Here is a 22,608-nt window from a genome sequence, read left to right on the forward strand (position 1 = left end):
TACAGAAAAAAATAAAATCGAAACGGCACTAGGAATTGTGGTTTTACTTCACCATTTCGTCATATGTAACTGGCACTTACCTTGCTTGGTTCAGTAAATCATAGACTGTAGAATAGAGATTGATAGAGATTATTCCGGTAAAAAGAATGGAAAACCATTGGTGTATTGTGATAGCGAGAATAACAAAAGCAGAGCAAAATATGGTTGGCATAGTGCCACAATTTGTTTATTTAATTTTTTTTGACATTTACACTATCTGCTATCTTGATTTTTCTTTTTTTCCTGTTTCACTCATCAATTATGAATGTTGTGTGTTTGAATTCCCATCATTTCAAAGTATTTATTCATTTTATCGATAATGATATAACTTGAACTAATTCATATCGTCTGTGAATTTCATTTAAATTTTGGGATTTAAAACAAAAAAAGGACATGGACATAGGCCACAAGAATTTGACGTGTGAGGCTAAATTTTAACGATGAGTTCACTCTCATTTCGTCGGATAAAATGCAATTTACTGTTAATTACATGGTAATATTATTATTACCCCTTGCTTTACTAAATAAACAGGGTTGTCGGCCATGAATGTTATCTACTTGCTCAAAATTGAATAATGGACCTCAACTCCTTTTGCTTTGTTCTGGTAAAGCTCATTCTTAATTTACGATGTTATAAAAGATCATTCACTGCCGATGATACTATGTCATTTCTTTATGTATGTTGAGATGTATGAACTTACCTAGTCTCATGTTTATTTGCAGGTGGGCGCGCTTTTATTGGAAGACAAAATTAGAATCATCAACTTTGGATCTGAAGCTGTGATCATCTCATAATCACTACAATGAGGGGATACTCCATATTGAACTGCGTCCCGGAGAATGCTGTTTACAAGGAAGTGGTAGTTGTTGGTGAGTATCCAATTTCATCATTTAATGTTAGCGCGAATTCAATTAGTATTCAAGTTTCCGTAACTGAGTCATAGTATCCTTTTCTTTTTAAAGTAATTTATTTTTTAGTTAAGTTTAAACTCAATCGTTAGAATTTACTGGCATGTAATATGCGGTCACGCGAATGAACCAATGCATAAATCGGAACTTCCGTGTCATTTTTTTGTAATACCGATTAACCCATGGACGAAATCTTACAATTCGAACGTGCAGGCGCTTATTTTCAATTACTTATTTGTGCAAAAAATCCATAATTTTCCATGCGAGTCTTCTTTGGGTGCACCGCTATTTTAGGAAGAGAAGAAATCGTGTTAAATGTCGTTCTCTATTAGCCCTGAATTTTAAGGTTAGATATCTGTGAAGTGATTTGAAAAGGATATTGAGGTCATGGAGATGGATTTATATGTAAAGCATGCTAGTATTCATATTAATCGTGGATCCAAGTATTTATACTGTCAAGTTATACTTCATAATTTAGTGTTGCATTACTAAAATACATTTGACCCTCTTATATTGTAGATTACTTCAAACAACTGCGTGTGGAGCTAGCGTTACATGATTGAGGAATGTTACTTTTTGCCCTTCATGTAGTACCTGGAAAAACTTTGGCCGTTAGCAATAAAAATATAGTCGTCAGTAAAGTATAGTAGTAAAGTCGAAAAATATCACTGCGCGGAGCAACTGTCACTCAAAACCTTGCTTGGGGTCGATAGTAACAACGTGAAACGCTCTCTTCGGTTAGAAGAGAACTAGCGTTTCCTCCGACGTGCCAAGTGGTTAACTTGCTCTCTGATAGTTGGCACTCAGTTGGATTTTCATGTTTCCACGTATTATTTGACAACTCGAGACCTTAGTATGCCTTCAAGTCATGTTTGCCATTAGGCGATCCGTCAAACGAGGAGAATAAAAATTTGTGGATGTTTCTTCGTCGTAACCGTGACTCAGCAGCTTTTCTCCCGTGACACTTTTCAGAAAGCTAGCGTGCTGGAGCTAATTTGGTTTCCATGCACTAAGAATGAAATGGTGGTGAGTGACGTGGGTAAGTGTTCCGCCTTGACCTGTGCACCTTTACGCCTATCGGAAACATTAATCACTTTCTTGTGTTTTTCTGCCATGCGAATTCCATCAATCGGTCTATGATAGTTAAAATTTTCGTCAATCTTCCATCATATTCCTCCGTCTTTCCTTCTCTTGACCGGAGAATGCAGCGATCTATCCTCTATTTAATTGGCTGCAAGGGTACCAAAGTCTTTGGAAAACTTACTATTCGAGCCTAGTTAATGATCATCGGAGCTGTTGGGAAATGTTTTTACCGGATGACTATTGCATTCTATTTTCTCTAAAAACTTGTGCTCTGTGAGGATATAATCTGAATATCTCGAGATTTTTCTCTTGGAAAGCCATGCTTGAGGCACCTGGAGGTGACACTTCTGATGTAGGTGACGTATGAGTGCTTGTCTTATGAGTACTAAAACAATCTCAACAAACTTATTAGCACTTCATGTAAGCTTGAACTCTTTGTCTGATGTCAGAATAAATTTTGAGGTGAAGCAATATTATATCATTAATTGATAATGTTTACCGTTATAGGAAGCAACGAATTATTATCCTAGGAAAAATAGCCTTGAATATATTTCATTATTTGGCTCAAATAGGTTCGATAAATCACTAAGAAAGGATTGCATGCTCTCAGTGAATGAAGTTAAGTTATGATTAGAGGTGTTGTCTCTGTCATTTTTGTTCTCTACACTCTCAGATGACACAAACTTCCACGCCTTTCTTAGAGGTTAGTGCTATAATCTGAAAAAGTCGCGTGTGGATTTAGGTAGACTTAGGTAGAACGTAGCCTTCTCGAGTAATTGGAAACGGGGTGTTTCAGTAGTCTGAAGCCGTGATGTGGTGTCGCCCGCTTCGCATCAATAAGCTCATTCGGGAGCCCTTACCTCTCTTCACGCTGCGGTGGGTCTCGGAGTGCTAAAGGAATCGATTGTGTCCCAAGTCGCCGATTATTCTCTCTCTACGTTTCGGGCCTTGGATGTTGAGAAGCCTGTGCTCCCCGTTGTTGTCCGGCAGGGGCGCAGCTAGGAATTAAGGCTGGGGGGGTTTAGGTGCAACTAATACCGGGGTGTGTGGGTGTATGGAATACCCACCAGGATAAGCGGTAGATGCGTGATCAATAAATTGCGGAATTTTAAGATAAATGATTCAAAATAGTAAGTTTTACGGTTTTCTGAGGGATATTTTATTAATCCTTACGCTATTCTGTTAGTAATATCAATCCGATTAAGTAAAATATATTAAACTTAAAAATTTCTCTGAGCTCTGGGGGGGTTTTATCCCCCGAAACCCCCCCTCGCTGCGCCACTGTTGTCCGGCATAGGATTTTAGTCCCGCACTATCATTTCCTCTTGGCCTCCTCCCTTAACTTCCAAGCCTGTAATCCCGGAGATCAATCAACCCGCGGTGTGCTTAGCGATAAGCGGCAGACAAGGAAAATTATGAGGGTAGATAAGGTGTGGATTATTTAGGCGTACCGATAGGGTGAGATGAGGCTGAGGTATCACTGTGTGCCTCGAGTACTATATTTCATGGTGCCGGCTCTGTCTCTTAATCTAATTAATTGCCTTCGTTATTGACCTTGCGAACAGACCCAAAACCTCAGGGTATTTGAAACATGAGTAATCAGCCGGTGCTGGCTACACACGTATCTCTTCTTTACTGACGTCCGTATTGGTGTGGCATTGCTTTGCGTGAGTGGCGAGTTTGTGCTATTCAAAAGACGACCCTCTTCGACCGGTCGTATTTTGTCTTTTTCGCTACAAAATATTCATTTAAAAGTTAAGCCATTATCTTCAAATTCACACGGTGTAGAGAATAGAACTTTTCAAAATAGAACTTTGCCTGTATCTCAGATATTTAAATTTTTCACCTGAAAAAATAATGCGTGAAAATTGAAATTTCAAGATGATATCTTAAGCTATAAATGAGTTACTCGTCGCTAAAATGACCGGTCGTGCGGTAGTGGTCCGTTATAGACCCTCGTCCTCGTCATGTTCAGAAGATCCCCTTAGGATGAAGAGCAAGTCGTTTTTTGAAACGTCGGAAGACATACAGCCAAATACCCGGTGGAAAATCCGAGAATCCTTTCTGCAATATCAATGAAAAAATGTGAAATATCGCGAGCATACATTTCGGTTAACCTCCGTTAAGCCACTTAAATGTGCGGTGGCTGGCAGAAAATTTAGTGGCCGACTGGAGAATCCTTTATTGTAAAATTCGTAGAGGAAACATAGTGGTCGGCCACATGTTCTCCGAATTCGCAGCGTTACTAATTTTGGCTCGGATCCAGGCACTTAAGAGTAACTCTGCGGTAATGGAGGCGGAAAATCCATTACGTAAGGTCATCGTAAAGATCTCCCCCGTTTGGGCTCGTCATTGGCCCTCCTTGAACTTGGTCTTGTGTCGTTTAGCTGGTTCTTTCGACGAACTCCTGGAGAAAATCCTCGAGCGTCCGTGAGTGACGCAACGCGTTCAAGAAGAGCGCGGGCTGGAGTGCGTTCGGGGCAATTCCAATGAAGTATCGAATTTGGAGCGCGGCCAAATGGCTTCGTTTTCCCCTTCCGAGAGATCGCATCAATTTTCTTCGCGGAAATTGGAGCTTTTTCGTCCCTGGGATTGGGAGAAAGACGTTGTCCGGACTCCTTTCTAGCGGCCAAAGTGACGTCATGTGCTTGAGTGTAGGAATCGGCGTCGTTCTTGAAAAAATAGACTCAGTGCTATTCCAATATTATATTGCTACTCAGCCGGTTTCAACTCTTCATTGCCATTTTCAATGGACTGACAAGTGTGACCTTTCGGTTAACCTTTTATAAAGCCCCAGAATGGAAGGAAGGGGTCGCTAAAAGCAGACATCATATCGATGCCTAAGGTCGAACAACACCTATCTCAAAACTAGGCCGGTCTCAGTTAATACTGCTAGTACTGTGTATAAAAAATAAAATTCAAGCAAAAACCAACTCTTTGTTCGCAAATTTATGCTTCTCTTTCAGTTCTATGTATTTTTGGTTTTTAAGTTCAATTTAAAAAATGCATTTTTTGCCCTCCTGGGAAGTTGCTATTTTTTCAGAAACGTGCTGTTAGAGCTTAGCCATCGCTATATTGTTTGAGGTTAATACAAGGTAATTTTTTTATCAAATGCCATTGTTTAACACATTCAAAATAATTACAAAATTAAGAGAAAACAGTTGCGGATATCAGGAAGGGATAGATTTTTAAGTATTCAAATTTCATTCTTTGTGGGAGTAGTTGATGAATCGTCTGGAATTGTTGTTATAGAGAGTAGAGAGAGTTATGTACAGCCTCAAAGTGAATACATATATTTAGTTTCCCCGAAGTCATTGTGGAGGTGAATTTCGGAATGTTTCGCAGATGGACTGCCATCGGTGTCGATGTTACGGTGGTATTTTACTTGTCATAAGTTTTGCATCGCAATTCTTAACTCTTTGATACTTAATGGCTGTTGAGCCCCACATTTGCCGTCGTAAGAAAGTTGATAGCATTCATGCAGGGCCGGTTTTTAGCGATAAGCAAAGTACGCGGCCGCGTAGGGCGCCAAGCAAATGGGGGCTCATGCACTGAGCACTCATTCCATTGTTCAGCACCAATCATACTACCTCTCAGGTTATTTTTAAGAGGGGCGGCCAAAATATTGTTTGCTTAATCTAGCAAAATATCTAGAACCGGACCTGCACTCATGACGTTGTTGCCTTCAACAAGCTTCTCCGCGATGTTCAAATTCCTCATTACATCGCCTTTTTAACTCCCAAATGTCCTCAAAAGGCAGAGACATGGAGGCAATTGGCAGCACTATAATAGATAGAAAATTAAGTGTTTCGATAATTTTTCATAGGGTTTCAGACGATTTCAGAAGGGGTCAATTCAATGAGTTTTTGTTGTACTTCGTCTCGTCCGTCCCAAACATTTGTATGACTCAGCCAGTCAGTTTGTTGTCGGAAGTGGATTTTACAGTATTGTGATATATAGTAATGTATAGTGATGTATAGTAATGGGTACACGTGTACACAGGGTCAGAAGTTTGGGGAATCATAGCCGCTGTCATTCAGGGCTCTCTTGCGATAGCAATCAGAATACATCACCGGCTCTGTATTTTGTAGGGGTGTCTAATGATGAGATGCCGCGATTATTCACCATTTGGCGGTAGCAGACAGCTCACGCTCGGGAAGAAAAAGCTCTCTCCAAAGCTCCCCCTCCTTTGCTGGGGTGGTTGCGTCGGCGCCTTGGGGCCAGGGCGGCGGCAATGGATTGGAGTCATGGTCAAGGTCGACGCTCTCTCTCTCCACCCCATCATCCCCGCTATCTCCCCTTCTAATCCTCTTGTCTCTCTGCCAGACTCCCTCGCGAATTTTGATGTTTCGCACAGCCACCATGGGGGATAAAAAAACTAGTCGGCCTTCCCCATAACTTTCGGGTTTGTGAAGCAGGTGTCGATGAGATGGGAGGAAAAAACGAAGCTTTTGAGATGGAACCGGGGTTCCTCCTCACTTTCTCCCTTCGTGGACGGTCCAGTGAACGCTGGATTGTGTTGCGGAGTGATGTGGTTATAATCATGAGTCGTACAGGGTACATGTCTCTGTGAATAGACGGGTAGGATGAGAATCGTGGAGGTGTTCCGAAGATGAGAAGAAGAAATGGAATTGTGGAGCAGCATACTACGGAGAAGGAAGGGCCCGGTGGATATGCCATGCTATTAGACGTAGAAATTACGAGGTTAAGAAATAATGGGAGGAAATTCAAAAGGAAAGATCTCTTGAGGAAGATCTAGCGACAATAACGTAGGAAATTAAAAAAAAGACTTAATAAGGGAAACATAGGAACTAACTTGGGAAAGGTAGAAATTCAAGGATGTTGTAAAACACTGTTGTATTCGTTATACCTGTTTTAAATTTGATAACAATGGCGAAGCCTCCCTATATTTACAATCGGGGCATCAAAATGTCAACGAATCTCAAGTCTTTTAATATTCAAGGAAAATTTCCTGACGCTATAATTACGTCATTCTCGTGGCTCAAAAAATTCGTTACCTCTCTGAAGAGTCTCATTTATTCTGAGCCGAGCTCTGAACACTCGTTATTTACATTTATTTATCTAATACAGATTAGTCTCTCCGTTATATTTTTCACGTAGGAATCACGGGCTGCTTACCACAGCTGATGCCTCAACCAGCGTACTAGCCCTAGTAAACTGCTCAAGGGATTAAAAAAAAAAGTGATGAGCGTAACCGTGCTCTGAGAGTTGGATTGCACTCTTCAACAGGTGTTGTACGGGAATGCTTTTAGCAATTTTCGCTGGTGTGAAATTTCGGTTCCTACTTTTAGTTACCCTTTCACCGGTCAGACGACGGGAGTACCTACTTGTTGATGAGGCCATATATGTGGTCCCCAAATACATTTTTACTCCGGTTCCTGTAATAGAATCCATACCTCATTTCAGCATATGTGTTATAAACGAATGAATCGTTTCATATGCGACCATTTTCTTGAAATGGAGTTGCATATTTACAGTTTTTATCGCATCGTCATCAGGTTTTTGTTCATGTATGGAATTTATTTAAATGCTCTTAGTTATCGTTAGCTTATATTTTATTTTAAAATTGGACTATGGAACGTTGCGATATAGGCATCAAGAATCGGGATCCGCTATTATAAACCATCAATCTACCGATTGGCTTGCAGCAGTTCTTCATTTCAACCTACAAATTTCCTTTGGCTGAGCGTGGTTGCCTTGCGGATGGAGGGCTTGACAGTGAATTGAACCTGATCGAGTAAAATTCACACGCCTGCCATTTAGTCTGGCGAGAGCTCTACCCTCACCTATCCAAGCCAGCCTCCGGGTTCACTGTGTCAGAGAGCGAAATCCACTGTATCTTGGCCACTTCATTTCGCTGATTCCTAGCACGACGAGATTCAATCTTTGCATTTCCTCTTAAGGTTTTCTAGCTTACCGCAGATCGTAAGTGATCACACTTTCAATGTTCCTATCCTGATAACTTTATTAAAGTTGACCGATGTACTCTCTGAATAGTCCCCGCCCGGAGATCCGAATAGGGGTCTAGTTTACCTCAGGAATGATGATGAGGGCAGGTTATTTAGGATGTAGAGGAGATGAAATACGTAACTATAAAAAGGCTAGCAGATAGTAGAGAGGAATGGAGAGCTGCGTCCAATCTATCTGAGGAAATTTGAGTAATTAAGTTTTCTTGGAATGAATAATTCTCGACGTCTTTGACTGTTTTTTTTTCGTACGCTGCTTCTAATATTTTGCTCAGTTTTTGCGAGGATGTAATACATGCGCCGTGAGGAATAATTTATATTCATCATTCTTCCTGCATTTCACTACTTAGGTTCTCTTCTTTTTTCGCCCCACCGAGTCATCGCCATTGTCATTTACATCGACCCCATTTGACTCCCTCGTCGCGGCAGCACTTGTCGGTCTTGATGCCGATCTCCCCCACTACACTTCACTCACTTTCTCCCGCTCGAGATCGGAGTGAGAGTCCTCTTTCGGAGGCCATCCGAAGTGGAATGCACTCTGCGCGCGGCCTCTGAAAGTCTTGGAAGAGGTGGAGGAAGCGAGGGGGTACCCCAAAAATCATTCGCGATTTCCACCCGTGCAGTCTGACCTTGAAGGAAAATTGCGTTTTCCCTCGCGCTGTGACGAGTTTCGTCTTTCAGGCCGATGCCAAAGATAAGGCATTCATTTATCTTTAGAACTGTGTTGCGCGAGACTCCAGGCGTGCTGATTATTAGTTCAGGTGTTTCGTATTGACGTGAGATGGGAATGAGTGAGATTGCTTCAGGTTTTGTATTCAAATGAAAGCGCAGAGTGAAGTATTATTGTGTTACGGCGCTGTAGGAAAAGTTCAGGACTGAATGAGGTTTAGCTGATAATAATTAATGAAATATGTACATGATGTCCCCTGAATATACTCATTTCAGCGAACAATTTAGGGATTAGAATACTTGGCCTAGTAGCATAATGAATTAAAGGAAAAATTGATTTTGTTGCCTGTGAAAAAAACTATAGTTCATTTTCAGGGGCAGAATAAGGTCGTTGCTTTTTCTGTTCTTTACTTTCCTCGGCTCAGTCGTGGTATGCAACACCTCTCAGCAATATTGCGTCTGAGACCTAATGCCTATTATGCCTAGACCTGTGGCTTTTAGCTAATCATTAATCATTTTTAAACATAGCGTGATGAACTGATGTCATAAAAACATACAAGGTCATTGTTCTTCTGTAACCTATGATTAAGGCTGCTGTCAGTGGCAGGTCAAACAACCTCTCCAACTCCAAAATTATGGGTATAAAGTCCTGCATGGAATCCCTCAAAATGACAAAAAAAAAGTTTTCTGGTTACCATCCTGTTATGTATTTCTTTATTAATGCCATCACGCACTCAAGTCAATCAATGAATGAAATGGACAATTACGAAATATTCTACTGAAGAGAAAGGAATTATGCGTTGACAATATTTTTCGTTTTCATTTTCATAGATGGTCAAAATTTAGTGAATATCCTTTCCTGAATATCGAACTTCTGATACTACTTCCAACCTCAATGCTATGACCGTATTAAGATAATTATGATTTAAGGCTTTTATTAGTGCACCATAAATCATGTATCTCCATACTCCATAGAACTGTGTTTGATTCTTAGATTTGAATATGGATTTTCATTTGTAGATATTACACGGTATTGTCAAATTTAATGGATGGAAAATAAAGCCATGAAGTAAAAACTTAAGTCCCTGCTAATATTTGCCAAAAATGTGACCTCTTCCTGAGATAATAAACATTAACTAATTTATGTCTCTATTTCTTATCCTTCCTCAGGTAATGGACCCTCTGGAATCACTCTATCTTACATTCTCTCTGGCCACTGGCCATATTATGCTGGCCACAAAATTCCTGAAAGTTTAAAGCAGCACAATCGTTCTGTAAAAAATCTTCACCATCAAGCACATCCTGCAGCCTCATCATCATTGCCTTCAAGCCAGTCACTCTCAAGGTTGAACTCAGAAGATGAAGATGATGATGCTCAAAAACTACCACTCAATCATCCAGATGAATATCTTACAGCACGACTCCGTGAAACGCCTGCAAGATCCCTTCTCCTGCAGGATTTGAGGTTCTTGTCTCAGGTACTACTCAGACTTAAATATGTACATATGAGAGATTTTTATTTTATATTCTGATGCTTATCAAGCACTTCAAAAACAGTTACTTTCTCTCTCAGAAAAATAATTGCAGTGAAAACATGCAACATTTCAAATTTTTAATGTGTAACTTTTTGGTTAAATTATTATTTCACGAATTAAATTTTTGATGTCATTCATTGCATTCTGCATCAAGGCTTGTCTATTAAAACTGATAAAAATGTCTTTTGTGAAAACTAATAATGCATATCTTATTTCTCATGTCAGGGTTTGGAGGGACGTTCTAGGAATCCCATATCCTTGCTGTTTGATGCCCTTTCTCATCCTGGGGCTGACCTAGGATTAGAACTGCCATCAATGCTTAAATGGAGGTATCATCCAAGCCGCAAAGTTGATCATGTGGTTCTCGGGAAAGGTCCTCCTGGTGGATCATGGCCTGTAAGTTGTATTATTTTATCATGGGCATTGTGCAATTTTTCTTAGTTGTGTGGACCAAAATTGATGGTTTGATGCCTCCATTCTAAATAGCAGTGACTCCAGTGTTTGTCCATTAGTGTGTTTTTGGGCAAAAAATTAATGAATTTTATGACCAGATTTGCACGATAAAAATATTTTATCATCTAATCTGGTATTTTCTGGGACTTTTCTGTGCCAATGCAGTTAAGGCCAGTTTGTGAATAGAAATTATCCAGTGTTGATGTATGTACTGAAATTTATGTCTATAGTCAGTCGCAGTATGAGCAATTAATGATGTTGTATATGCCTTCAACACTTTGTAACAGTATTCAAATGCTATATTAAAATATTTAATTCCTCCAAGCATACCCTTGTATTAAAAAAGCTATCATCAGTGGAATGAATTTTAGAGTAAACATTTTAGGCATCTAAAGAATATCTGTTAAGTAAGTTCAAACTACTCCTACATCAAGCCAAAATGTGTATTAATGACACATTTTGGCTTGATGTTTTCTTTAATTCACCTTAAAGTTTGAATGATTTCAATATCATGGGAGCTTTTCTCTTTAATTCAAGGAGGAAAGAAAATCTACCAATTATGTTCGGTATCGCTAGATTTTTCCTATCCTTGACCTTTTGTTTACTGCAGTTTCACCCACATACCTGCTATCAGCTTTCTAGCTGAACATCTTATAATATTTAGCTAGAAAAACTGTAGTCTAATGAAATTATTGAACATAAAAAAACAAATAAATTTAGCTGTTTCAATGCGGCTAATTTTAAAATGCACATCAAATATATTTTTATGCATGTATATTTTTTTAATCCTCCATTCCATCACATTGAATTATTGAATTCAGATTTAATCATGGCATTCATCCTTTGAAAACAATTTGATTGTGAGAGAACTGAAAGCATTGGTCAAAATATACATTTGAATTTTCTCTATGATTTTAGAGTATGAACAGCAGTATTCTGACAATAAGTTTGGGTAGCTGGATGGAGTTACCTGGTTTCGACTATCGTACCTGGGAGGCGGAAGCAAGGTCAAATGCTGGAGGAATGTCTCCAACTGGACCACGAGATGTTGCCCGTGCATCAGCTGCTAGCGTGGCATTGTATTACCAAGACTATATCCAGCACATGAATTTGGAGGAAAATTTCCAGTGTGGCACTGTTGTTACCAGTGCTCGACCCATTCCATATCCTTCAGCATGTGCTGCTTGCTGCCAAAGACAGTTGGAGATGGATGGAGAAGATGGTAATTATTATTTATAAATGCATTTTAATATGTTAAATATGGTGGAGTTACTCTGATAAATATCTGCGAAGTTTTCCGGCTTCTATAGATTTTTTTACCACTACTTTTTTCGATCTTTCTGGTAACTGTACTATCTTTTTATCATATAATATTTGGAATTGATGTATATTATTGTTGATTTAAATTTAAATTTCTCTTTCATGAAAAATATTTCTCCTGTTTCTTTTCTCTTTTTCTTGCCAGCCAAAAATAGTGATGCTAGTAAATGTTGAAATCTCGTATGGTGTTTATGTAGTGAAGTCCAAGGATACTTTGTTGGGAATACCTATGGTGTGGTATTGTTAGAAGATTGTATATTTTGTATCTCATCTATCTCATCTCTTTCATTCTCATCTTCAATCATGCCATGATAATCTGGCATACCAAACTAGCAATTTGTTCAGAATTTAATTCAGTCCAATCCACCCATGAGCCTGGATTCAAATTTCAGCAGTGGTAAGGATTTTTCAGAGACTCCCCAGTACGTACCTGCTTGAGTGTTTTGTGGAAGGCACTTCAAGTGCAGCATTAAGTCAATCGAATGGGACATAAAGCCATGATCTCCTTGCTGCCTAATCAGACGTGCAGGCTAATGCCAATGCTGGCTTTCCACCCATCCTTCCTTACCCTTGCCTAATGCCACAAATGACCACAGCTGTCGGTCATCTCCTCCAAATACCATACATAATTCATTTCAAAACTAATGAATATCTTTCTCTTGCAGGATGCACCTCTGAGGAGTATTGGAAGCCTTTGAGTGAGGAGGAGCAGCAATGGTGGCTTTCTTCGTCATCTGATGATGAAGACAAAGCACAGACTTGTCCAGAAACAGGAATGTCCTGTTTATCACGCCCTACTCTGTGGAGAGTTTCTGGTTATCAGGTGGAGGAAAAAGTGGAAGATGATGGCAGAGTCAGTGAGGTCTGCCACGAGTTTTCCTATGTGACTCCGCATTTAGTTCTTGCCACTGGGTGCTCGGATCGCCCGAATCGTTTGGGTATACCTGGAGAAACACTCCCATTTGTGGTGCATTCCCTGAAGGACCTTGACCAAGCCCTGGTGGCCCTGAGAAGTGGCTGTGAGGGAGGTGAATTAAGTGGGGCCAATGTGGATGATCCCGTTCTCATTGTGGGAGCTGGATTGAGTGCGGCAGATGCTGTCTTAGGCATACGTTTCCAGGGGATGTCAGTCCTGCATGCTTTCAGAAAGCCCACAGATCCAGCAAATGGATCAGGGTCTTCCTCGGGCATTCTGTTGAAGCAACTGCCTGGGCATCTCTATCCAGAGTACCATAAAGTTCTGCAGATGATGTCGGAAGGCAGGAATGGAGGCTCTTATCGAGGATATCAAGCCTTATGCGGAGGAAAGTTGGTGGAAATTAGGCCGGATCATAAAGTGTGTTTGGCCTTTGAGAATGATGAAGACCTCTCTGATACAAGAGAGATCCATCGGGTTTCACTGGTGGTGATTCTCATTGGTTCGAAACCGGATTTAAGTTTTTTACCTCATGGTGGTCGGCATTTGGCCACGGACTCATACTCTAACACTCCCGTGAGCATAAATCCTTATACCCATCAGTGTCGTTCTGCACCAGGCCTTTATGCCCTAGGACCTCTTGTTGGTGATAACTTTGTGCGATTCCTCAAAGGTGGAGCCTTAGCCGTGGCTAGTCAAATTCAAAATGAATTAAAGCAATCTAAGCACAGTTTAATTAGGACACTCCCTTCTGACTCTGATCATTCCTGAAATACCACATGAATATGCTCTCTCTTCATTTAAAAGTAGCAGACTCATCGTGGTAATGCCTGGTACAAAGAGATTGTCGAAATGCTCCATCAATACTGATTGGGTTTTGAGGTGAGTCATGTGATAAAAGCATCTGTGATTATTGCAAATGTAAGTTACAGTTGTTAACCAAAGTATTAAAACTTACAATACTCTGTAAGTAGATGAATTTAACAAGCATGATTATAAGCATTATGTACACTGTTTATGTGAGCATTGATTGCTCTCTAGAGGTGGAGAACTTGTTGGTAATTCCATCTAGTCTTTAAGAGTAGTGCAGTAAAATTACAGATCTGCAAGCTTTTAAAATCACAGCAATGTGAGAGAAACTCACGGAAAATGCAATTTTGTAAAAAATCATGAAACCTATGTTACTCTGCATTTCTATAAACAAAGGAAGTGGGTAAATTATTGAGTAATAAAAAGTATTTATATCACTGTATGACAAGTATTAAGATGTTTTTAGTGATTTTACTTCATTTTTTATGCCCCTTGAAAAGCAGCTTGAGAAAAGCTTTTCTATCAGTTATATCTTAAATTGGAAACTCTCAAGCATTCTCAATTTTTTATGGAATAGTCCGTGAGTCTCATATAAGTTATGTCTAAATTATTTGATGCAATCATTCCAGTGCGATCATTATCTGTTTTATTTGACTAAGACAGTAAAATGTGCATTATTTTAAAACAATATTAACGCATATTACGGTTGTTTAAAACCCATTTCTTTGTTATTTAGTGATAATTTTTCTAAAAGTTCTGTTTTAAAGGTGATTTGTCAGTGATGTGGGTTTTAGATTAATACTCTCATTTATTTAAAAGAAACCATTGGATCTTTTGTATCATATTTTCTACTAAAAGAAATAGTTTCAGAAGATTACTGCATTTTTATTTAACCTGGTGACCCTTTTCAAACCGAAAGATGCTATCCTTTAAGAATAAGGCACAAATAAAAATTAGCCCTGTATGATGTGAGGGGTATAGGTAATCATGAGAGAAATAAGAATAGCTCTACTTATTTATTTAGCATATTTCCCACACACAGCATACTTGCCAGTGTACAGTGGGACAATATAGCAAACATAAAACTAACAAAAACAAATTAAAGAGAGGCGGAAGAAGAGGGAATGTTTGGTCAGTGACTATCTGGGAATAGGAATATGGAGGAGTGAATGCATGTGAGTAGCTCCGCATGGAACTTTAAAGTTTGAATTGGAGATGAGTTCATGACAGTCAATGGCAGAGTTTAGAATGCTGTGTTTCAAATAGAATTTTGAGAATTAGATTCGGAATCAGATTTGAGTATTGAGAGTAAGTTGAACTTGTGAGGGACCTAGGAGATCTGGGAAACTTTAAAATATTATGTTTGCTAGAAATGTTTTGCTTTTGCATCTCTTCACTATTATTTGGACCATATAGAGTTTTACTACTACAGGAGGCTCCACTGGGGGGCAATTGCCACGTTAATGTGAAACCGGTCTCCGTTGTAACATAACATAAACAAGCCACCATGTTGTTTGTATGTAATTTCAAACTAACAATGGTAGTGAGGGACGGGGAGATTGTTGTGAAGGGAAAAAGGGCAGTCGTGTATGGAGAGAAGGAGGAGGCAGACGTGTTAAAAAGAAAGATCGGGAGAAAGACTAAAGTAGCGGTGTATTGAGAGAGCAGAGGAAGAGATACGGCAGAATTCAAAATCGGCAGGGAGAAGATGAGAACGCAGAGAAAAGGAAGCGCCTACGAGAGGAGAAGAGAACGGGAGGAAAGGGATACGAAGAACTCAAGATCCACAATGGTGCAGTACATGGCGGTGGTTCAGTGAGTGGTAGTACAAAATATAAATGGGATTGTGATAATCATGGTGGCTTTTTTTGATGTTTTTTTTTTGCTCCAAAGTTTTAAAATATAGAGCTGGTTTTTGAATTGTACTAAAATTATTTGTTTGGTTAGTAGTGGATATTCTTAAAACGTTACACCGTGCATTAATTCGCACTCCAACTTTGGTCACCAGTGCAGTGGTGCAAGGATCGGTAGCCTTAGTTTTTTTTCTCTTTGACTTCCCTTCAAAACTCCACAAGAATCAATACTGTCATGCACCAGTGGATACGGTGTTCGACTCCCACACTGAGGTTCTAAGATCAAGACTCGTCAATGACTCTCTTTTCAATATTACTTTCTACGTTTTCTTTTACATAAGCCTGATTTTCACAGTTAAGTATGATTTTCCATGAAATTTTCACTTTTTCTGTGTGAGGATTTTTTTGTGCTCATGCAGCATGTGATGTTTTCCCAGTCAGACGGACGGCATTTATTCACTCAGCAAGCTGACACTAATCTAACAAGAGGCTCCAGAGAAGCATCTTGTTGTTAAAATTTGCTTTTTCCTTCAAGAGAATTATCAATTTTAATCATCTAAGAATATAGATTTTCCTGTTATGTTTTTTTCCTACTCAGGCAGGCTGTTAAAAGTTCTAATAATAATGGAATCCAATTTGAAAACTAGGCATAAATGGTAAGAATGAGTTAACAATATCATTTGTCAACATAAAAGGAAACCAAATACACGTGTATCTTAGTAATGCATCGTATTGCGACACGAAACTGCAACAATTCAAATGAAGCTTCCTAAAAATGAGAAAACATCGGATGTCGCAAGTGTACAATAACATTTCCTCACACAATTAAAATAACCATTGAAAATCATGAAAATAATTGTGAATAGCATGTTTCTAAAAAAGAAAAAGTAGAATGAAATCATGAAAGAAATTACTGCTGGTGGGAATTGAACATGAAACTTGAGAATGGTATTCTAGTACCTTAACCACTGGACCATATTTACAAGTACATTATGCCGGCTAATATGTATGTTTTGAAGGGATTACATTGCTCTCATAAATGTTTACCTGCCTCTTTTTAATTATTGGATATGAAATTAAGCTTAATATTAATTAATGGAGCTTGATTTTGAGCGATAAACGATTACATTCAATGCGTAATGCATCTCTTGCGGGCTGATACATTGTCATACCTGTATCCTACCGACTGGAACACCTCTATTTATTGCAAATGATGGGAATCAATGGAACCATGAGAGTGGAGAATCCTGTGTAGAGTAGTAATGATTTGGGCGTTGCTGGGTATAATAGAGTGGTTCCATAAGATGCCCAACATCCCTCCTTTCCCCATTGATGAAGGTGTTTCCCCAGAAAATCTTAAATGTTGTAAAACTTCCTTCAAATATTTTCCAGTCCTTGCTAAATATGCCCCAAAAACTTTACTCATTGGTGCAACTTGTCTCCCCTTATTATTGACCATTTACAACTCATTATGGGCCATTTATATCCCCCGGAAGCTCTACTTGCTCCTTCAAGAGAGTGAATCCTACATGTATCTTCCTTCTCGATAGTTAGAAACTCAAGTGAAATTTGATCTTCTTCAGAACCAAAGCTGCTCCTACCAATGTGACAGTTAATATCTCTTTTTGTAGCTAATTTAGTAATAATTACTCTCAATGGGTAATCTCAATTCTTATCCACAAAATGTTCATGTAAATGTGGGAATTCCATCAGACAGGGAAAAAGACTGGACAAATCAGACTATTCTTCAACTACATAGAATGTTTCATGGAATTTTCACTAATTTCTTGATTGGCACTTGAAATTCCTGAAATTAATTAATTATAAGTGCTAATTGAATCAAATCACTATTTGAAGCTTAAAGCAGCACAAGGAATGTTGCATTATTAGATTCATGAATATTTGAAAATAGGATCCTCAAGTAGGCCTCTAAATGTGTTGTCACCCACCGTGCATTTTAAATGGTTCACAAAGTCGCCACTCGCATCACTGACGGACAAAGTGATCCGATTCATGGGATAATAAGGTATAATTAGGAGTATTAACCGAAATTTATGCACATGATAATGTGATATATAAAATTCATTACTTTTCAATGCTATTACTTGCAATGATGACCACTATTCTGCAAAATATTGGAAAAAAGTGGACCGCATCCCAGTGAGAAATGGGTGGTGGAACCCACGTGGAGAATTAACGTGGATACCACGTGTTTTTGGTCGTGGAATCAACGTGGAACCCACGTGGAAATTTGGTGGAAAAATTAAAACAGCAGTTGGTGCTGTCCTAAAACCATTAAAACCTCAACCACTCTATATCTAAACCTTCTATATATGTGTCTACGATTTTTCATGTGCTCTCATGGCTGCCTTTCCACGAATTATATAAAAATAGAATGTGCGATACATTTTCACATAACTAGCGTGGTTTCAGGATGATAAATGACGCAATGTCACCAGAGAGTTAAGTTCCACAAATTAGAAATTCTGTTTAACATTTTATGATAATCATCACAAATCCACTTGAAATCAATGTGGATTCCACATGGGTCCAACCACTCAATATCCACCACCACCAAATATCCACCACTCAACGTGGATTCCACGTGGGTTCCACGTGGATTCCACCACCCATTTCTCACTGGGATTGTACTTATCATGGCGCCTCTGACATTTTTGAAAAATGCGACAGAAGTGGCAACAGAAATCAGCCTTCAATGGGATGGAATTGGACCTCCTCTCTGTAGGCCATAGTTAAATTATTCATTCCATTGATTCTGTTGATGGATTCAAAACTGTATTTACCTTTACAGTGGCTTGCAAATTATGTGAGGACAAGTTCCTCAGACTCACTACTCTCTCATTGCTACACTCATATGCCTTTTCTCCTGCCTTTTTGCCAGTTTACACTCACAAACAGCAATTTATGGGGCACACCAACTGAATCATCCCTCCTAGATTGACCACTGGTATGGTGTGGAATTAAATTCCTAACTTGGATCCTGCAGATGGGAAGATGGTTTGAATTTGATGGAAATGTTAATTCACATTCCACATCGACTCTTTATTACTGTCCATGAGTTCAACATGTTATGTACCTATTATGATCACCATGAGAATGGTATAGGTCAATTAAAACGATGGTCATAACTATCAGTGTGTACTTCATCAGGTGGGGGTGCATCTAGGAATTAAGCGGGAGGTGTGGGGGCCCTCCCCAAGAAAATTTTTAAGATAAATGGTTCAAAATGGTGAGTCTTATAGCTTCCTGAGGGATATTTTATTAATCCTTACACCAGCTTAAAAGTAATATTAATCCAGTTTAGTAAAATGGATTAAACTTTATAAGTATTTCTTTAATTATAATAATAGACAGAAAGTTTAAAGAGGTTTGAATCAAAATTATAATATACTAATAAATTAAATCCAGTTATATCTAAATATTTAAAATGACAAAAATATTGTTTTGAAATAAATGAAACAGTTTGAAAAATCATTTACATGGTGTATGCGCGACTATGCACTGTGCTGCAGTGTTGCTAATCCAAAAGAAAATTTTACAACTGCGGGCTATGTACCTGCCACCCTCTTGACCTACAAACTATCCAACTCGATTTCTGTGAATAGTTTTATGGTTTGTTTGTGAGTCATCCGTCCCCCAAATATTACTAGCACAATTTGCCATATTAAAATATTATTATAAAAAAAATTCTCCGAGCTCTGGGGAATGGTTTTATCCCTCCAAAACCCCCCTCTCTTGCTGCACCACTGATATCATGCCAAGTTTTACTTCTCATTTTGTGGTTCCACAAATAAAGCCAAAAACATGAAAAAAGTAAAATCCCACAGAATGGTTTGGGACCAGTTGATTCCGAATTCAAATTCTGGAAAATCTGGAGGAAAGGCACTCACAAGATAATAACAGTAAAGGTCTGGACCAAACTGGTTGGTACCGCTGTTGCACAGGTTTATGAACTATGGAGTTGGAAGAGGTAAAAGAGGTATAGGAGGATTATGCTGAAGTAATTACACTGGTGAAAGGGAAAGATAACCTTATAAGTTTACAATATTGAAACGCTGTCATCAGAGGAGGTCACATTGGAAGAATAACCAGAAAGTATGTATGTATTAGGAAAACAAAATGAGAGATGACAAAGATCAATATAATTCTGTACTGTATTCAGGCTAGTGGTTGACACTTAATTTAAAAGTCATTAGCGAAGATAATACACTTGGAAAATGCCACAAGACATTATAAGATTTCAAGAAGACAATATCTTGGTGAAGCAGAGGTCAAAAAAGCCTAGTGAAAGACTGCAAAGATACCCTGGGGCAGTAATTGATTGACAGGGATGATAATTTGACAACATTTAATGATTATGAAATGCCCTATCAAAAATTCAAAAAATGAAATAAAAATGCAAAGAAAGAAGAAAACTAAAAGAGGTCAATACCAGCTTACATTTTAAGAGGGTGTAGAGATTAAAATGAGGTCGAACTGAACAAACACATGAAGATTGCCGGAAAGACATTGAAAGTGGACTAGGTGGCTGCAAAAGAAATTCATGTGGGAAAGAAAGCTGTTAAAAATAATTCATGAATCACAAATGAAGCCTTCCATGTTATTGAAGAAAGAAAAAAGTGCAAAAAATGAAAAAAAAACCGAGAAATGTAACTTCAAGATAAGAAAACTACGAGAAATAAGGAGCAATTTAAATTAAGTCGCGAAGTGAGGAAAGCTGCAGAAATCCCAAGTAGCTGAAGATATCCATTGGATATTTAAATAAGGGAAATATATCCAAAACATGTTGTTATTACACAATGGCTACGTTGATAGAATTATCAGGATAATTCTTCAATTGACAATATTTTCCTTGAGATAGCTCCCTAATAACAGGTGAATCCCTTTTAATTGGTGAATAAATGATCCAATATCATCCAGCAACGGGGGGAAGCAGCCTTGCACTCAACCTAAATATGACATGATGGCATTCTTGATGGTAATGTATTCTGGAGGTGAAATAGTCCTCCAATCGGATCTCCAGGTGGGGAATACTGGGAAGGTAACTTTAGCCAGGAAAGACAGATAAAGGATAGAGGCATGGAAGGTAGAGCGGTTGGAAATGACGAAGATGCACATGGGATGGCTGGAGATAGAAATACTGGGAGTTAGCGAGATTGAGTGGATGGGGCAGGATGGCTACTGGAGTTATGGATCCTCCATATTTTTTGCTAAGAGACACTGATAAGAAGATATTTAAAATTCTGTGAAATAAGAAGAATTGTTCATTTATTTCATAATATCTTCCCATCTTTCTTTCTTACTTCTCCTGCGAAGCAAGGTAACTAGTGACGGGAGAAGTAAGAAAGAAATTATCAGCATAATAGCTTGGGCGAAGAGAGCATTCCACCAAAAGAGAGACCTGCTTACAGCAGGAAACTTAAATATGGAAGTAAAGAAACAATTTATAAGAGCCGACATTTGGAGTATGCTCCTATACGGAAGTGAGGCATGGACAATGACTGCACCGGAGAATGCAAGGATAGAGGCCTTTGAAATGTGGTGCTACAGAAGAGTGATGAAGATCAAATTGGATCGACCGAGTTAGTAACGAGGAAGTCCTAAGAAGAGTAGGAGAGAGGAGAAGCCTCATGAAAACCTTAACAAGAAGACGCAACAACCTTATAGGCCACATCTTGAGACATGATGGCCTGATGAAGACAATCGTCGAGGGGCCAGTGGAAGGTAAGAACGGAAAAGGAAGACCTCGAACAATATACATGGAGCAAGTAAAGAAGGATGTGAAAGAGAAGAAATATGTAGGTGTGAAAAGATTAGCTGATAGGAGAACTGAGTGGAGAGCTCCGTCAAACCAATCCTAGGATTGTTGACCAGAGATGATGATCTTCCCATCACTAAAAGACATCAAAAGATGAATAATCTGCATATTTTGGTGAACTTCTAAAAGTTCACCACTTTGATTTTATGAAATTTCTTGTAATTTTTCAATTCAAATGTATCATAATTAGGCTTTCCAATTAAATATTGTGCCATAATGGGCACTTTCTCAATCCCTCCGAGACTCAACCCCTCTGAGACTCGACCCCTCTGAGACTCGACCCCTCTGAGACTCGACCCCTCTGAGACTCGACCCCTCTGAGACTCGACCCCTCTGAGACTCGACCCCTCTGAGACTCGACCCCTCTGAGACTCGACCCCTCTGAGACTCGACCCCTCTGAGACTCGACCCCTCTGAGACTCGACCCCTCTGAGACTCGACCCCTCTGAGACTCGACCCCTCTGAGACTCGACCCCTCTGAGACTCGACCCCTCTGAGACTCGACCCCTCTGAGACTCGACCCCTCTGAGACTCGACCCCTCTGAGACTCGACCCCTCTGAGACTCGACCCCTCTGAGACTCGACCCCTCTGAGACTCGACCCCTCTGAGACTCGACCCCTCTGAGACTCGACCCCTCTGAGACTCGACCCCTCTGAGACTCGACCCCTCTGAGACTCGACCCCTCTGAGACTCGACCCCTCTGAGACTCGACCCCTCTGAGACTCGACCCCTCTGAGACTCGACCCCTCTGAGACTCGACCCCTCTGAGACTCGACCCCTCTGAGACTCGACCCCTCTGAGACTCGACCCCTCTGAGACTCGACCCCTCTGAGACTCGACCCCTCTGAGACTCGACCCCTCTGAGACTCGACCCCTCTGAGACTCGACCCCTCTGAGACTCGACCCCTCTGAGACTCGACCCCTCTGAGACTCGACCCCTCTGAGACTCGACCCCTCTGAGACTCGACCCCTCTGAGACTCGACCCCTCTGAGACTCGACCCCTCTGAGACTCGACCCCTCTGAGACTCGACCCCTCTGAGACTCGACCCCTCTGAGACTCGACCCCTCTGAGACTCGACCCCTCTGAGACTCGACCCCTCTGAGACTCGACCCCTCTGAGACTCGACCCCTCTGAGACTCGACCCCTCTGAGACTCGACCCCTCTGAGACTCGACCCCTCTGAGACTCGACCC

The 22,608-nt window shown here is 39.8% G+C and overlaps 1 protein-coding gene across 6 annotated transcripts in view; it reads left to right on the forward strand.

Moving 5' to 3' along the window:
* LOC124156056 (oxidative stress-induced growth inhibitor 1-like) overlaps positions 1-14,595 on the forward strand; it is a 102,050-nt gene extending 87,455 nt beyond the window's left edge. For 4 of the 6 annotated variants that reach the window (XM_046530357.1, XM_046530360.1, XM_046530359.1 and 1 more), the window contains 5 exons: positions 763-909; positions 9,858-10,165; positions 10,448-10,618; positions 11,594-11,897; positions 12,661-14,595. In XM_046530357.1, the coding sequence (XP_046386313.1) occupies positions 843-909; positions 9,858-10,165; positions 10,448-10,618; positions 11,594-11,897; positions 12,661-13,682 (1,872 nt within the window). In that variant the 5' untranslated portion in view covers positions 763-842 and the 3' untranslated portion in view covers positions 13,683-14,595. Of the gene's footprint in view, positions 1-263; positions 533-571; positions 645-762; positions 910-9,857; positions 10,166-10,447; positions 10,619-11,593; positions 11,898-12,660 lie in introns of those variants that run through there. The other 2 variants (XM_046530362.1, XM_046530361.1) reach the window with 2 other exon arrangements.
* Positions 14,596-22,608: the final 8,013 nt, after the last annotated feature.

Source organism: Ischnura elegans, chromosome 3, assembly GCF_921293095.1.
Source record: "Ischnura elegans chromosome 3, ioIscEleg1.1, whole genome shotgun sequence".
In the NCBI taxonomy this organism is placed as follows: Eukaryota; Metazoa; Arthropoda; class Insecta; order Odonata; family Coenagrionidae; genus Ischnura; species Ischnura elegans.